Consider the following 19114-nt stretch of genomic DNA (forward strand, 5'->3'; position numbering starts at 1 on the left):
AAAGTCCTTAAAGATAAGCGATCCCAGGGCCGGGCGGTGGCGCTGGAGGTAAGGTGCCTGCCTTGCCTGCGCTAGCCTAGGACGGACCGCGGTTCGATCCCCCGGAGTCCCATATGGTCCCCCAAGAGGCCAGGAGCAACTTCTGAGCGCATAGCCAGGAGTAACCCCTGAGCGTCACAGGGTGTGGCCCAAAAAACAAAAACAAACAAACAAACAAACAAAAAAAAAAAAAGATAAGCGATCCCTTCCTGAAGATACTTTGTTGACTTGAAAGAAGTGAGCTGCTACATTGAAAGAACTGTCTAATTAGAATCTGAGAAGAAATAAAAATCATCTCTAGCCAAAATTGGTAAGAAACTGAGTCCTACCACTAAAGGACATTCTACCTAACACAAAGAGAACCAGTCCCAGTCCCAGATGAACCTTAAAAACCCTAAAAACACTGTAAAGTTTGGAAGTAAAAACCCAGTTAAGCTAAGCCTAGATAACAGACTCACCTGAAGAATGAGATATGTATGTGCTGTTTTAGGGTGCTAGATTTGTGTTAATTTGACACACAACAATAGAAAACTTTAAATAGTTCTTTTACATTTCCATCCTTGTCTCAAATTTTCCCCTGAAAAAAAAATTAATGTAAGCTCTCAGATCTTCTACAAGTTTGTTCAATGTTAAACTCTTCAACACAGTTGAAAGAAGTAAACAGAAAAATTAAGAGAAGTAAATAAAATTTAAAAATACTTGGTGCTGGACAGATAGCACAGTGGTAAGGCGTTTGCCTTGCATGCAGAAGGATGGACGGTGGTTCGAATCCCAGCATCCCATATGGTCCCCCGTGCCTGCCAGGGGCAATTTCTGAGTATAGAGCCAGGAGTAACCCCTGAGCGCTGCCGGCAAAAATCTGCATTCTGAAGCAGCCCAGAGAGCGAGTGAGTAAGAATTGGCTGGCTGTGGGGGTTGCCAGGCAGAGTGCTGATCGCTCTACCTGTGGAGACTCTGCCCTGCTGTGCTTCTTCTGAGGACCCTGAGGACCTTAAGGGAACCCTTTCCTGTGCTTCTCTGTCTTTCCTGAATTCTTGAAGCTCTCCTCAGAGGCCTGGGAAGTGAACCCCCAAAAAACTGTCACCTAGAGGCCCCAGAAGAGCGCGGCCACTCCGCTTCACTTCGTGGCTGCGCACTCTTTCTAACCAAAGAACCCCACCATAAGACGCAGAAAAAAATCACACTACAAGCTTGACAATAGGGAAACCTCGCAGGCAAACACCATGCACAGAGAATGAAGACGATAGCTCGAATGACCCAAAAAATTCCAACCATCTGATTAACCTCTCAGATAAGGAGCTTAGAATAGAAATATGGAAGATGTTCGTAGAACTCAAAGAAAGCATAGATCGATCTGAACAGAACACAAAGACAGAAATCAGAAAACTAAACTGAAATAACAGATCTGAAAAACACAGTAGCTCAACTGAAAAACTCAGTGGATAACCTCTCCAGCAGGTTATCAGAAGCTGAGGACAGAATCAACGTGCTGGAAGATGAGATGCAGAAAAACTCAACACAGCAGAAGAAATTGGCAAAGAACCTTAAGACAAACGATCAGGCAATGAAAAAAGTACTCAAGGAATGTGAACAGATGAAAATAGAAGTCTTTGATAAACTCAACAGAAACAACATAAGAATCATTGGAGTCCCAGAGGCCCATGAAGGAGATCCCCAGGAAGAATCAACTGTCAAAAACATCATCAAAGAGATACTCCCAGAGTTAAAGACTACATGCAATCAAATCCTGCATGCCCAAAGAGTACTGGCTAAAAGAGACCCAAAGAAAAACATCCCAAGACACATCCTTGTTACAATGACAAATCCCACAGATAGAGACAGAATACTGAAAGCAGCAAGATCAAAAAGGAAAATACATTCAAAGGAGCATCCTTAAGACTCACAGCAGACATGTCACAAGAAACTCTCAAGGCCAGAAGACAGTGGTGGGATATTGTGACAAGACTGAATGAAATGGATGCCTCACCGAGAATACTGCACCCAGCCCGACTCACATTCAGGTTTGAAGGAAGGATACATAGCTTCATGAATAAACAACAGCTCAGAAACTTCACAGATGAAAAACCAGCCTTAAAGGAAAAACTGAAAGGTCTACTTTAAGACAAGAGAGACCAACAAACACAGCAAACTTATCTACAAAGATGACATTAAATCCTATGACAATCACCTCCCTCAATGTCAATAGACTAAATTCACCAATTAAAAAACACAGAGTGGCAAAATGGGTCAAAAAGATGAATCCAACCTTCTTCTGCCTACAAGAAACACACCTGAATAATCAGACTGAATAATAGACTCAAAATCAAAGGCTGGAGGAAAATCATCCAAGCAAACAATAACCTTAAAAAAGCTGGGGTGGCCATATTAATATCTGATGACACCATCTTTATACTCAGAAAAGTGGTAAGGGACAAAGATGGACACTTTTTACTAATCAAAGGATATGTACAAGAAGAAGAAATCAGACTATTAAACATATATGCACCCAATGAGATTAACAAATCTGAAAGAAGACATCAATAATAACACAATAATTGTGGGAGACCTCAACACGGCCATGTAAACACTTGATAGATCAATCAGACTGAAACTCAAAAAAAAACATACTAGCCATGAAAAGAGTAATGGAAGAAAGAGGACTAGTAGATATATATAGGACACTCCACCCCAAAAAACTTGGATATACATTCTTCTCCAATGTACATGGGTCATTCTCCAGGATAGACCACATGCTGACACATAAAATATACCTTCATAAAATCAAGAGGATAGAAATCTTGCAGGCTACCTTTGCTGACCACAGGCTCTGAAATTAGATGTGAACTACAAAGGGACACAGAAGAAAAACTTTAACAATTGGAAATTAAACAGCCTGCTACTGAACAACCAGTGGGTCCAAGATGAAATCAAAAAGGAAATCAAAACTTTCCTGGAAACAAATGATAATGAAGACACAAACTGCCAGAATCTATGGGACACAGCAAAAGTGGTCCTGAGAGGAAAATTTATAGCTTTGCAAGCACACACCAGGAAAGAAGGGGCATACCTGAATAACTTAATGACGCAGCTCATAAAATTAGAAAATGACCAACAAAATGAACCAAAAATAGGGAGAGAGAAGGAAATAACAAAGCTGAAAGCAGGGGCCGGGTAGGTGGCGCTGGAGGTAAGGTGTCTGCCTTGCAAGCGCTAGCCAAGGAAGGACCGCGGTTCGATCCCCCGGCGTTCCATATGGTCCCCCCAAGCCAGGGGCGACTTCTGAGCACATAGCCAGGAGTAACCCCTGAGCGTCAAACGGGTGTGGCCCAAAAACCAAAAAAAAAAAAAAAAAAAAAAAAAAAAAAAAAAAAAAAGCTGAAAGCAGAAATCAATGAAGTGGAAACCCAAAAATCAATCCGAAAGATCAACAAAAGCAGAAGTTGGTTCTTTGAAAAAATAAACAAGATTGATAGACCATTGGCAAAATTCACAAAGAGAGAGAGAGAAACCTGATAACCCGTATTAGAAATGAAAAGGGGGAAATCACGACAGATATTGCAGAGATCCAAAGGGTAATCAGAAACTACTTTGAGAAACTTTGTGCTACTAAACATGAGAACCTAGAAGAAATGGATAAATTCTTGGACACTTATAACCTTCCACAGTTAAGTAAGGAGGATGTATCATATCTAAATACCCTCATCACTATGGAGGAAATTGAAACTGTAATCAAACGTCTGCCTAAAAAGAAAAGCCCAGGCCCAGATGGATTTACTAATGAATTCTTTCAAACCTTTCAAGAGGAGCTACTACCAATCCTAGCCAAGCTCTTCATGAAATTGAAAAAACAGGAACACTCCCAAACAGCTTTTATGAAGCCAACATCACCTTGATACCAAAACCAGACAGAGATGCTGCCAAAAAAGAAAATTACAGACCAATATCACTGATGAATGAAGATAAAAAGATCTTCAACAAAATTCTGGCAAATAGGATCCAATGCATCATCAAGAAGATCATACACTATGACCAAGTAGTTTCATCCCAAGAATGCAAGGATGGTTTAACATCCGTAAATCTATCAACATAATACAAAACATCAACAACAAAAAAAATAAAAATCACATGATCAGGGGCCGGAGAGATAGCATGGAGGGTAAGGTGTTTGCCTTTCATGCAGAAGGTCATCGGTTCAAATCCTGGCACCCCATATGGTCCCCTGAACCTGCCAGGAGCGATTTCTGAGCATAGAGCCAGGAGTAACCCCTGAGCGATGCCGGGTGTGACCCAAAAACAAACAAACAAAAAAAAAATATCACATGATCATATCAACAGACGCAGAGAAAGCATTTGATAAGGTCCAACACCCATTCTTGGTCAAAACTCTCAGCAAGATGGGAATGAAAGAACCTTTCTCAATCTAGTTGAAGCCATCTACCACAAGCCAATGGCAAATATTATCCTCAATGGAGAAAAATTAAAAGCCTTTCCTCTAAATTCTGGTACAAGACAAGGCTGTCACCACTGGAAGTACTTGCTATAGCGATGAGGCAAGAAAAAGACATCAAGGGAATCCAGATAGGAAAGGAAGAAGTCAAGCTCTCATTGTTTGCAGATGACATGATACTCTACTTAGAAAACCCTAAAGACTCTACCAAAAAGCTTCTAGAAACAGTAGATTCATATAGCAAGGTGGCAGGCTACAAAATTAACACACAGAAATCAATGGCCTTTTTATACACCAATAATGGTAGAGAAGAGATGGACGTTAAGAAGGCAATTCCATTCACATTAGTGCCACACAAACTCAAATATCTTGGAGTCAACTTGACCAAAGATGTGAAGGACCTATACAAAGAAAACTACAAAGCCCTGCTCCAAGAAATAAGAGAAGACACACAGAAATGGAAACATATACTCTGCTCATGGATTGGCAGATTAACATCATTAAAATGGCAATACTCCCCAAAGCATTATACAGATTTAATGTGATCCCTCTAAAGACACCCATGACATTCTTCAAAGAAGTGGATTAAACACTTATGAAGTTCATCTGGAACAATAAACACCCTCAAATAGCTAAAGCACTCCTAGGGAAAAGGAATATTGGAGGCATTACTTTCCCCAACTTTAAACTGTACTACAAAGCAATAGTTATCAAAACAGCATGGTATTGGAATAAAGACAGACCCTCAGATCAGTGGAATAGGCTTGAGTTCTCAGAAAATGTTTCCCATTCATACAATTACCTAATTTTTAACAAAGGAGCAAGAAATCCTAAGTGGAGCAGGAAAAACTTCTTCAACAAGTGGTGCTGGCAGAACTGGTTAGCCACTTGCAAAAAAGCGAACATAGACCCCAAGTTAACATCATGTATGAAGGTAAAATCCAAATAGATTAAAGACCTTGATATCAGGCCTGATACCATAAGGTATATAGAACAACACGTAGGTAAAACACTCCATGACACTGAAACTAAAGGCATCTTCAGGGAGGAAACTGCACTTTCCAAACAAGTGGAAGCAGAGATAAACATGTGGGAATACATGAAGCTGAGAAGCTTCTACACCTCAAAAGAAATGTGCCCAGAGTATATAAGCCACCCACCATGTGGGAGAAGCTGTTCACCCAATACCCCTCAGATAAGGGGCTAATATCCAAAATATACAGGGCACTGACAAAACTTTACAAGAAAAAAAAACTTTACAAAAAAAATCCCATCAAAAAATGGGGAGAAGAAATGAACAGACACTTTGATAAAAAAGAAATACAAATGGCCAAAAGGCACATGAAAAAATGCTCCTCATCACTAATCATCAGGGAGATGCAAATCAAAACAACGATGAGATACCATCTCACAATACAAAGATTGGCACACATCACAAAGAATGAGAACAATCAGTGCTGGCGGGGATGTGGAGAGAAAGGAACTCTTATCCACTGCTGGTAGGAATGCCGTCTAGTACAACCTCTATGGAAAGCGATATGAAGATTCCTCCAAAATTGGAAATTGAGCTTCCATTCCACTTCTAGGGATATACCCTAGGAACACAAGAATACAATACAAAAATCCCTTCCTCACACCTATATTTATTGCAGCACTATTCATAATAGCCAGGCTCTGGAAACAACCAAGATGCCCTTCAACAGACGAATGGCTAAAGAAACTGTGATACATATACACAATGGAATATTATGAAGCTGTCAGGAGAGATGAAGTCATAAAATTTTCCTATACATGAATGTACATGGAATCTATCATGCTGAGTGAAATAAGTCAGAGGGAGAGAGATAGACGCAGAATAGTGTCACTCATCTATGGGTTTTAAGAAAAATAACAGTCACTTTTGCAACAATCTTCAGAGACAATGAGAGGAGGGTTGGAACTTCCAGCTCACTTCATGAAGCTCACCACAAAGAGTGGTGAGTGCAGTTATAGAAATAACTACACAGAGAACTACCATAATCATGTGAATGAATGAGGGAAGTAGAAAGCCTGTCTAGAGTACAGGCGGGGGTGGGGAGGGGAGGAGGGAGATTTGGGACATTGGTAGTGGGAATGTTGCACTGGTGAAGGGGTTGTTCTTTACATGACTGAAACCTAATCACAATCATATTTGTATTCAAGATATTTAAATAAAGATATAATAAAAAAATACACACATATCATTGATAAAACTAAGAGCTATTTTTTTTATCATTCTGGAGAAGCATGTGTTCTCTACTGAACTCATCCTCTTTCTCTTTGTCTTTTTTAAGTTCCAATAAAAACAAACAAACAAACAAAAACAATACAAGAGGCCGGGCGGTGGCGCTGAAGGTAAGGTGCCTGCCTTGCCTGCGCTAGCCTAGGACGGACCGCGGTTCGATCCCCCGGCGTCCCATATGGTCCCCCAAGAAGCCAGGAGTAACCCCTGAGCGTCACAGGGTGTGGCCCCCCCAAAAAAAAAAATCTATTTTGGGCCGGGCGGTGGCGCTAAAGGTAAGGTGCCTGCCTTGCCTGCGCTAGCCTTGGACGGACCGCGGTTCGATCCCCCGGTGTCCCATATGGTCCCCCAAGCCAGGAGCAACTTCTGAGCACATAGCCAGGAGTAACCCCTGAGCGTTACCGGGTGTGGCCCAAAAACCAAAAAAAAAAAAAAAAAAAAAAAAAACAATACAAGAGCTGGTTTTTGAATAAAAAGTGAAATAATCCAGTATTTGAATTTTTCCTGCTGATAATCCCCTCAAGTTCAGTCCATGTTGTTTGAAGATGATAATATTTTATATTTATAGATGTAGATTGCATATTCCTCTATTGAGATAACTACTGGTGAAGAATTAGGATGCAATTTTTTGCTTATTTAAATAATACTGCTATGAACACAAGGGTGAAATATTAATTTTATTTTAGTGTGTCCCTATTTTTTGAACAAATCAACTTTGAATTAACATTTTTGGATGGTATAAGGTATGGTGCCCAAAAAATTAGGGAGGGAGTGATGGTGGAGGGATGTGGCTATCAAGTTTTCAAGTACCATTTGTTGAAAAGGCTTTCTCCCTTTTTCTACTTCATATACTGAGCTCCTTTGTAATAGGTTAACTCTCCATATAGATGAGGTTTTACTTCTGAGTTCTCAACTCTATTCCATTAGTCCAGGAGTCTATCCTTATTTTAGTACCATAATGTTTGGTACTATAGTTTGATTAAAAATCAGGGAGTGTGATGCCTATTAACTTATTTTTCTAAGAATTGCTTTGGCTATACAGCTAAAATGTTTTTTATGGCAAAGGAAACGCAGGCTACAATTAAGACATGCTACTGAATCAATTGGAGAAAATATTTGTATATAATACATAAAATTAAGGGCTAATATTCACAATATATAAAGCACTCAAAAGCTCAAAAGCTAACAAAAAATATCCCTATCAAAACATGGAAAGGGGAAATGAACAGAACTGTCCTATTCATCTGAAGAGGACATATGATCTGCTAGTAGATCTATGAAAAATGTTCATCAGCAGAGTAAGTCAGAGGGAGGAGATATGTAGATATATGTAGATATATGTAGATATGTATATATCATATGATCTCACTCATCTGTGATCATGGAGAAACATTAGAAGGAAGTATACAATATCAAATGAGGATAAATTTTGTCTTTTGTTTGCAAAACTGAGATTACATACCAGATAGTAAGAAGAAGGAGGAAGGAAGAAGCCTAGGAGTTAAACAAAGGCAGTGGTGGAGGATCTTAGGCACTTTAGTGGTGATCAAGCACAGTAACTGTTCATCAAGACCATTATTATAACCATGTCACCTACATTACAATAAAAATATTTTAAAAATATTTTTTCAACTATGAAAATATTGAGTTGTCTTTAAGAATAAAAGATCATATATGCACAAATAAACCTTTTTATAGTTAATACTACTTGAAGATTGTTAGTCTCTTAGACTTTCAAGTAGAAGAAGAAAAACTAGGCAGTATGTTAATCAATAAGTAAAACCATATATGTGGAGAAAACTTTAAAATCACTGTGTTTTTAAAAGTAAGAAGCTTCTTATAATAATCACATAATCTTTTAAAGTAAAAATAGCATTAAACGGGGGCCGGGCGGTGGCGCTGGAGGTAAGGTGCCTGCCTTGCCTGCGCTAGCCTAGGACGGACCGCGGTTCGATCCCCCGGCGTCCCATATGGTCCCCCAAGAAGCCAGGAGCAACTTCTGAGCGCATAGCCAGGAGTAACCCCTGAGCGTCACAGGGTGTGGCCCAAAAACCAAAAAAAAAAAAAAAAAATAGCATTAAACAGGGCCTGGGAGATAGCATGGAGGTAGAGCATTTGCCTTGCATGCAGAAGGACAGTGATTCAAATCCCGGCATCCCATATGGTCCCCTGAGCCTTCCAGGAGCGATTTCTGAGCATAGAGCCAGGGGTAACCCCTGAGCACTGCTGAGTGTGACCCAAAAACCAATAAATAAATAACAGTAAACATTTCCTTACCTTGTAAGATGGCAAGAAACACAAAATTCCTTGGCTCACAGTCTGGCAAACAGATAACAGAAGTGCTCCCACTTCATCTTGGAACTCAAAGGTTTCCGTGTGTTTGAAGGTAGCACAGAGATTCCGACCCTTAGGGCCTGTCCCAATGGTGCCAACCCAAACCTATAATAAAGTATGACTGAACTAAGAGATATATCTAAATAAGCATGCAAATTTGCAATTAGTCAGCTACCTCGTTATGTACACACAGAAGGAAGATCAAGTTTAGAGGAAATCTAATTATTCAGTTATTTCTTCCTAATTAATTATAGATTTATTTTCTTGAAGTTTAGACAAATGAATTTGTGAGTCACTAAAATGAATACTAAACCAGAAATTATTCCAAAAATTTTAAGTGAAGGCAGAATTATCTACAAGCAGTAAGTTTAAGTTGAGTTTAAGATTCAACTATATAGGAACTACTCATTTATAAATTTATTGATTCTCAAACATCTCTAGGGATAGAAAAATAAGACCACTAAAATTTAGTTCTTTAAAGTTTTGCTGCATTCAGAGAAACTCAGTACATTTAGTTACTTTGACTAAGAGAAATACCAACTTTTCTAAAGATAAGACAATATGACACAATGTTTAAACTGAGTAATCCTGAATTTTGCCAGAAATATGATATTGAGGTGTATTTTTGTGAGATAATATCTGAGGAATATTACATAGATCAACTTTAAATTAAATGATTGATTAGTAATCAGATTTTTTTTCGGGGAGGGGGGTCCACACCCGGCATTGCTCAGGGGTTACTCCTGGCTGTCTGCTCAGAAATAGCTCCTGGCAGGCAAGGGGGATCATATGGGACACCGGGATTCGAACCAACCACCTTTGATCCTGGATCGGCTGCTTGAAAGTCAAACGCTGCTGTGCTATCTCTTCGGGCCCCTAGTAATCAGATATTATATATTTCCTGATAAGATGTGATATGAAGAAATAGCATCTGTATAATAATGCTTATCAACAGTTTAAGTCCTTTTTGTTTCTTTTGTCTTGTTTTGTTTTGGAGCCACGCCTGCCTGTGCTTGGGTTACTCCTGGCTCTGTGCTCAGAAATCACTCCCGCAGGCTTGAGGGATCATAGGGGAAGTTGTGTATCAAGCATGGGTCAATACTGAACACAGGTCAGTTGCATGCAAGGCAAACACCCAACAAACATGGGTCCATGTTGAAACCAGGTCAGCTGCATGCAAGGCAAACACTTAACCCGTTGTGCTATTGCTCTAGCTCCTAACCTAAATCTTTTAAAGAAACAATTACACAAATCCAGCTTATATGACATACCTCAAGGGGACCAGAGCAATAACACAGAGGTCTAGGGCATTTGCCTTGCATATAGCCAACTCAGGACTGACCCAGGTTTGAACCCCAGCATCCCATGTAGTCTCCTGACCCTGCCAGGAGTGATTTATGAGCACAGAGCCAGGAGTAACCCCTGAGTGCCACCAGGTGTGGCCCAATGCCCTCCCCAAAAGGCATATCTCAAAAAAACTGGTTTGAATTTGAATTTTATTTATTCATCCATTTATTTTAATAGAGACCACATAAAGTAGAGCTCAAGGAGGGAACACTCATAGGCCATTCCCAGTGATACTGGTTTAGTGTTTAGGGCTCAGTAATACTGGGGGCGACCAGGGCTAACACTGGGCCACAGAAATACTACAAGAATGATATTTCTATCAGTTTCTACCTGGTTGTTGGTACTTCAAGTGGTTTTTAATTTGTTTCTACAGATTTATACTGAAGTAGGAAGATGAATAACTGTTAAAATTAATCTAACCTGTGAGTCATTAATGACATGATTAGCTTCCAGTTGGATAGTAAATGTAACACCAAGTTCTGAAGAGAAGGATTTCATTGGTGATAACGTGCCAGATGTTAAAACAATTGTCCGAACTTTTCCATTAATATCTGAAAAGGCCTATAAGAAAACAACATTAAGTATATAAAATCATCTTTAAAGGAGTCTAACACATTCATTTAATTGTTAGTACTGACAGAGGTAGAGCAAAAGTACAGCGGGAAGGGCATTTGCCTTGCATGTGGACAGCCTGATTTTGATCCCTGGCATCCTATATCACACCAGGAGTGATCCCTACATGTAGAGTCAGGGGTAAAGCACTGACTGAGCTCAGCTGGAAGTGGTCCCATTAAAAAAAAAAAACAACAAAAAAAAAAAAAACACCTCAAATAATTGTTCATATTGAGCAATGAAAAGCTTACCACAGCTGGATTTAAGCACCAGAAGTTTAACACATGAACTGCAGTTTTCTGTCGTGAACGTTTTTTATTTTTTGGTACAACGAAAAACCCATTTTTATCTGAAGTATCATACTGGTTTGTCCAACAGTAAGTTTGTTGAATAGCAACTTTATAATCATCTGCAAATCTAGAGAAAAATAAAATGCAAATTAAGTTAAAAAATTTATAATGTAGGGAGAGAGATAGACGCTGTATAGTCTCACTCATCTATGAGTTTTAAGAGTAACGAAAGACATTTTTGCAATAATTCTCAGAGACAAAAGAGAGGAGAGTTGGAAGGTCCAGCTCACGACATGAAACTCACCACAAAGAGTGATGAGTGCTGTTAGAGAAATAACTACATTGAGAACTATCTTAACAATGTGAATGAATGAGGAAAGTATAAAGCCTGTCTCATGAACAGGCGGAGGTGGGTGGGGAGGAGGGATATTTGGGACATTGGTGATGGGAATGTTGCACTGGTGAAGGGGAGTGTTCTTTACATGATTGAAACCCAACTATAATCATATTTGTAGTCATGGTTTTTAAATAAAGATATATATATATAAATTTATAATGTATAACATCTAATATAAAATTTGATTATATAAAAATGAGTTGAGGGAGCCAGAGAAATAATGGGTTGTTGAGGAAGGGTTTAAGGTTCTTGCCTTGCTTAAAACTATTAGAAATTTCAACACTACTCTTTTCACCTCCTGATAAATAAACTACACTAAAACTCAGAAAGGAAATGGCTTTCAAGAAAGAAATGAATGAGAGGGGCTTAATATAGAGAGAGAGCTTTTCATCCCCAAAAGCCTAATACACATTCTTCTCCAATGCACATGAGACATTCTCCAAGGTAGATCACATGCTTACTTAGAAATATGTGTTCAGGGGCCAGAGAGATAGCATGGAGGTAAGGCATTTGCCTTTCATGCAGAAGGTCATTGAATCCCGGCATCCTATATGGTCCCCTAAGCCTGCCAGGAGCGATTTGTGAGTGTGGAGCCAGGAGTAACCTCTGAGCACTGCTGGGTGTGACCCAAAAAAAAAAAAACATGTGTTCAATAGAGAACACAGGCTTCTCTAGAGTGAAAATAGGTAGTAAAGAAACATAGAGACAAGCAAAGGAGATACATGTGCTAGGGAGAACACAGGCTTGCAGAGTAAGCTTGTGCCTGATTTAAGAAGGACAGATATAGAATGATTCCACTGATATGTGGGGGATATAAAGAAACATAATTGGCAAATAACTGAAGTCCAAAGGCAAATGGAAATGAAGAGCAAGAGAACTGATCTTAAGTAGGAAGCTTGCTTCGAAGAGTGGGGAGGAATGGGAGGTGGAACAGGTCAGGGAGGGAACCATAACAATGAGAGAGGAAAGTGGTCACTCTGAACCAGGACTAGGTAGTGAAGGAGATAAAGTGGCATGCATGATACCCTGTAAGTAACAATACTAAAACCACAGTGCCTAAGTGGTGGTGGGGGGAGGGAGAAGTGTCTGTCTTTAGAAGCCATCTAGAGAGAGAGAGTAGAAGGTAAACTGGGAACAAGGGTAGAAGAAAGTAGATACTGGTGAAAAGATTGGTGTAGAACATTGTATGCTGGAAACAAAATCATGGTTAACTTTTTTTAACTTTTTAATTCAATGAAATTTTAATTTTTATGTATGTGGATTCTACCATAAGAAACAGTGAGGGGCTGGAGTGATAACACAGTGGTAAGGCATTTGCCTTGCATGCGGCCGACCTGGGATGGAGCCTGGTTCGATCCCGGGCATCCCATATGGTCCTCCAAGCCCGCCAGGAACAATTTCTGAGCACAGAGCCAGGAGTAACCCCTAAGTGCCACGGGGTATGAACCAAAAACAAACGGGAGGAAGGGAGGGAGGGAGGGAGGGAGGGAGGGAGGGAGGGAGGGAGGGAGGAAGGGAGGGAGGAAGGAAGGAAGGAAGGGAGGGAGGGAGGGAGGGAGGGAGCAAGGAAGGAAGGAAGGGAGGGAGGGAGGGAGGGAGGGAGGGAGGGAGGGAGGGAGGGGAGGGAGGGAGGGGAGGAAGGAAAGAAGGAAGGGAAGGAAGGAAGGGAGGGAGGGAGGGAGGGAGGGAGGGAGGGAGGGAGGGAGGAAGGAAGGAAGGAAGGAAGGAAGGAAGGAAGGAAGGAAGGAAGGAAGGAAGGAAGGAAGGAGGGAGGAAGGAAGGAAGGGGAGGGGAGGGGAGGGGAGGGGAGGGAAGGGAAGAGAAGGGAAGAGAAGGGAAGGGAAGGAGGGAGGGAGAGAGGAGGGGAAAGAAAGAAAGAAAGAAAGAAAGAAAGAAAGAAAGAAAGAAAGAAAGAAAGAAAGAAAGAAAGAAAGAAAGAAAGAAAGAAAGAAGAAAGAAAGAAGAGAGAGAGAGAGAGAGAGAGAGAGAGAGAAGAAAGAGAAAGAAAGAAAGAAAGAAAGAAAAAGAAAGAAAGAAAGAAAGAAAAAAGAAAGAAAAGAAGAAAAGAAAGAAAAAAAAGAAAGAAAGAAAAGAAAGAAAGAGAGAGAAGAAGAGAGAGAGAAAAGGAAGGAAGGAAGGAAGAGAGAGAAAGAAAAAAAGAAAGAAAGAAAGAAAGAAAGAATAAAGAAAGAAAGAGAAAAGAAAGAAAGAAAGAAAGAAAGAATGAAAGAAAGAAAGAAAGAAAGAAAGAAAGAAAGAAAGAAAGAAAGAAAGAAAGAAAGAAAGAAAGAAAGAAAGAAAGAAAGAAAGAAAGAAAGAAAGAGAAACAGAGTAAAACATGACCAAGAGTAGAATATAGGGAATTAATTACCTTCCAGTTTCATATTATCTAAGTAGATACAATGCAATAGGAAAGAAACTTTCTGACATTGAGTATGAGGAGACAGCTCAAGGGGTAAGAGCATATACTTAGTATGTACAATGTTCTTAGTTTGATCTGTAGCATTTCTGGGTATAGCCCTTAATTAATTTTTTATAAAAAGCTTAAGTATAGTTCTAGAACATTATAAACTTAATGCTGAATTAAATAATCATTTTAATTAAAATATTTTTATTTAAAGTTTGTGATTTGGGGCAGAAAGATAGCACTGTGGTAGGGCAGTTTGCCTTGAATGTAGCCAACCCGGAAAGGACCGGGTTTTAATTCCCGGCATCCATATGGTCCTCCCAGCCTGCCAGGAGCTATTCTGAGCACAGAACCCGGAATATACCTCTGAGTGAAGCTGGGTGTGGCCCCAAGCCTCAAAATTAAATAAATAAATAGTTTATGACTTACTAAGATATAGACATGCAATATTATATTTCAGCACCAATCCTACCACCAGTGCCAACCTTTTTCCACCAATGTTTCCCAGAGTCCTTCCCAAACCTTCTCTCCCACTCCTCAATCCTGCTATCATAACAGAATACCTTTTTAAGTTTGGCTGTTAAAGTTTGGGGTCTTATGATTTCATTGTCATTGACTCAGAGGTTTGGTTTTGGGGCCACACCCGGTGACGCTCAGGGGTACTCCTGGCTATAAGCTCAGAAATCGCGCCTGGCTTGGGGGACCATATGGGACGCCGGGGGGGATCGAACCACAGTCCATCCTAGGCTAGCGCACAAAAGGCCCCAATTCTTTCTTAACACCATCTATGTACCTGAATCACCTTGGCTCATGTCCCCCATTATTTCACATATGTCTTTTTCCTCCTCTTCTGAATTTCTTTCAATCTTCTCACAACAATTTGGGTACAAGAGTGTTCTAAACAAACCCCATTTAAAGCATTGCTACCCTCATGCAGTTATTCTAAATGCCATAACCATTTGCTAATTTCAATACTCATTTTCATTAATAAAACTATTTTCAATGGATCTGAGTCTGATTTAATAAGTAAAAGCAATATTTATGCCACTTGTTAATGATTTTCCTAAGTGCTTTCACTAAGTTAGTATTATGAAACAAACATCTAATAAATATAATATCTCTAATATCCTTAGAGAAAAAATACAGATCTGATACGTTTACCTACCTGCTATTTTGCCTAAAGAGATAATCGAGCACCATGAAGAGTCCTTTGAGCATTATCTGAGTAGAAGCACTAATAATTGGAACTTCTCTTGACTCTTCTTTACCATAAATTGGAAAGATTTTTTCTTCTTTTTGAAGTACAGCAGAAAAATGTCCCTACACAAAATCATAACACTAAGATCAATGAAAGCCAGTAGTTGGCAGGATTCCAGAGGAGAAAGAAGTGTGTTGATGAAATGAAAAGATTTTTAAAACAATGAAAGTATCTTGCTGATTATTGTCATATTCTAAAATGTATTATTTTATGCTTTTATTAAATTTCATAGAACCAGGAGGCACAGGGATAGTATGATTTCACAAATTTCAGTTCAGCTAATGCCCCACAGACAGTTTAATTCTGGTGGCAGTGCCAATGTGATCCCAAGGACCACAAGCCAAGTGTGAGATCCCTGTCACTGTACAATAACAATAAAGGAAAGAGTGGACATGGGAAGGGAATGGAGGGAAAAGAAGTCTTTTGGAAGCAGGCAACACAGAATGAGCACTAATGTAAACTATGGACTCAGTCAACAATGATGTAAAGATATTAGTTCACCAATTACAACAATTGAACTACACTACCACCAGATATTAATGAAATGATAGAATGCATGTATATGTATGCATGTGAGTGGGGGTGGGTATAATAGAATTCTATTATTTCTACTAAATTTTTCTGTAAACCTAAATAAAATCACTCTTTTAAAAAAAATCTATAAATTAATTTGGGTTATAGAGGTGTGAACCACATCCAGGAGTAATCAAGGGCTATTTCTGTGTCTGAGCTCAGGAGTAACCCTGGTAGTAATCAAAAGGACCATATGTGGTGCCAGGAATCAAGATGGGATCCATGAGTTATCTCTGTGCTATTGCCTTAACTAAAATTATAGATGCTGGACTGGAGAGATAGCACGGTGGTAGGGAGTTTGCCTTGCAAGCAGCCGATCCAGAACAGATGGTGGTTCGAATCCTGGCATCCCATATGGTCCCCCGAGCCTGGCAAGAGCAATTTCTGAGCTCAGAGCTAAGAGTAACCCCTGAGCACCGCTGGGCATGACCCAAAAACAAACAAACTAAAAAGAAGTTATAGGTGTCACGTCCAGTAGAGGAGGGATATTGAGGTCACTCACCCCAATGGTTGATCAGGTGGTATGTGCCTAATATTTCAGTGTTACTTGGGCCCAGGGCTGCTTGAATGCCACTAGAATCATTTTGGCAATGTTATCACAGGGTGTGGAGACAAGTGCTAGAAATCCAATTCAGGGCCAAAGTGATAGCACAGCGGGTTTGCCTTGCATGTAGCCAACCCAGGTTTGATCCCCAGCATCCCATATGATTGGTTCCCCGAGCCTGCCAGAAGCAATTTCTGAATGCAGAGCAAGGAATAACACCTGAGCACTGCTGGCTGTAACCCAAAAACTTTAAAAAAATAATCTAATTCAATGCCTCACATAGGCTAATCATGTACTCTACCATATGAGCCATCGCCTCATAAAAAATAAAACACTCATCTGCATAAAACAAAACTGAAAAAGTTCTTTGAGATATGGTTGTGAAATCTCTCCAGATATGTACAAGAGCAGATATTTAAAATCTAAATAGCATTTCAAAAAGTTTATAGTAGTCCATAGAATACTCACATCTCTAAACACCCAAGTTTACAAATAGTAAATTATGAAAATATGAATCTCCTTTTTTATTTTATTTTTTATTTTTTATTTTTTTTGGTTTTTGGGCCACACCTGGTGGTGCTCAGCGGTTACTCCTGGCTGTCTGCTCAGAAATAGCTCCTGGCAGGCACGGGGGACCATATGGGTGGGACGCCGGAATTCGAACCAACCACCTTTGGTCCTGATCGGCTTGCTTGCAAGGCAAACGCTGCTGTGCTATCTATCTCTCCAGGCCCTAATTTTTAACTTTTATGATTAAGAATTACTTGAAACCTAAAATTACTGACAGCTTTAAAAAAATAATCCCTTGAGTTCTATTTCCTTCATAATGTTACTTTTACATTGACAATTTACAGCAAACATAACAAAATTAAAGTTTACAATTAAAGTGCAACATTAGTTTTTTTCACAGGATAAACTTTTTCATGATTACATTACTAAATGAATTTCACAAGTGAAAAAAATCTTACCTGCAAAATGGGAAAGGTAGCAGTGGTAATGCCCATTTTGTGAAAATATAAGAGCATTTCACTTCCACTCCATATTTTACAGGATGACTCATAATCCCTTTCTACAAGATGTTCAGAATTTGCTTCTAACCAACTGTAATAAGTTAAAACAATACCATCAATCAATATCATCTTTCTATGTACTACGTCAACAGAAAAAATATCACTAACCTGGACTAATCTATTTTTTAAACATTTAGCTATTTCTCAAGTAGCCTAGTCAAAACTTTTAAAATAGTCTAGCATAATCAATGTTTTAATTTAATAATTTTTTGTGGTGGTTAGGAATTTGAACCCAAATCATTCACACTGACCCACACCCCCAGTCTCACAAACATGTTTCTTAATAAACAGCAACTGAGAGGCAAATCATCTTACTTAATGAGGCTATAGCACACAGCTTGTAAGGGTCCATGGTCTTTTTTCCTTATATTATTGTTGACCATTACTATTCCAGTTCATCTCGAGCAAACCGAAGCTGAACTTCTGTTATAGTGAAACTTGCTGACTCGCGAGCACACTCCTCAATGTTATGGGCTTCATCTAAAATGACAACCTGTTCTTTCAGATTGATATCCATCTACAAGAGAAAATAGTTTTCCTGTAAAGCATTTCAACAAAATGGATTCAATAACAGTAAGAAGTAGGCAAGATATTTCATTTTAAAATTCATACTAGTGGACGATATTACCAATGTATTATATAAGCAACTGATTCTAATCAATCTCTTAAATAAAACTGAAGTGGGAAGGCCAACCAAATATCAGCTCTACATAACAGAGTGTGACATTTTTTACTCCTAAAGCTTTGCAAATTTATCAACCAAAATAATTCTTGTTAAGTCATCCAATATCAACGTATGGTTGACCATACGAAGACATATAAAAATTCCCAGTATAAAGGAAACTTTTAAACTTTTAAACCCTTAAAAGTAGATTTAAAAGTTAAAAATAAAATAATAACAGATTTAAAACATTGTCAAAACAGCAACACTGTATTTAGCTGTTTTATCTAAGTTACCTTTTTGAGATTTGCTCTTGTCTAACTCACATGTGACAGTGGGAATATTGTTATCAAAAGATGTCACTATTCCTACCACAAGAGCTGACTTAAAATACAGACCCATAGGGCCTGGAGAGATAGCATGGAGGTAAGGCATTTGCCTCTCATGCAAAAGGTCGGTGGTTCAAATCCCAGCATCCCATATGGTCCCTGAGCCTGCCAGTAGTGATTTCTGAGCATAGAGCCAGGAGTAAACCCTGAGCACTGCCGGGTGTGACCCAAAAACAAAAACAAAAACAAAAAACAGGCTCATAGAGCAATTTCATCTCTTTGCAGCTTCAGTGAATGAAATGCATAATCCTGGCTAGGGCCATTCAGAGAATTTAGAGGAAGAGAGAAGCATGAATATGAAATCATGCTATCTTCCCCAGTTTAGTTAACTAATTATGATTATATTTATTTTCCCAGGAAAATCTGCTAAAAATAAAATCATTACAATGAAGAATGAATCAAATATTTTTTAAGTTCTTAAGTTTCTGTCACTTGCAATTCAGAGTTCTGATAGAAAATGCCAAAGAGTTATTATGAAGAAGTAAT

The 19114-nt window shown here is 39.2% G+C and overlaps 1 protein-coding gene across 1 annotated transcript in view; it reads right to left on the minus strand.

The window, feature by feature from the left end:
* The window catches only part of BRIP1 (BRCA1 interacting helicase 1), a 146321-nt gene that overhangs the window by 58859 nt on the left and 68348 nt on the right, over positions 1–19114 (minus strand). Inside the window, 7 exon segments of the mRNA XM_049764629.1 lie at positions 9024–9185; positions 10848–10988; positions 11291–11456; positions 15299–15453; positions 17477–17609; positions 17894–17964; positions 17967–18095. Coding sequence (XP_049620586.1) covers positions 9024–9185; positions 10848–10988; positions 11291–11456; positions 15299–15453; positions 17477–17609; positions 17894–17964; positions 17967–18095 — 957 coding nt within the window.

This window comes from Suncus etruscus, chromosome 1 (assembly GCF_024139225.1).
Source record: "Suncus etruscus isolate mSunEtr1 chromosome 1, mSunEtr1.pri.cur, whole genome shotgun sequence".
Lineage (NCBI taxonomy): Eukaryota > Metazoa > Chordata > Mammalia > Eulipotyphla > Soricidae > Suncus > Suncus etruscus.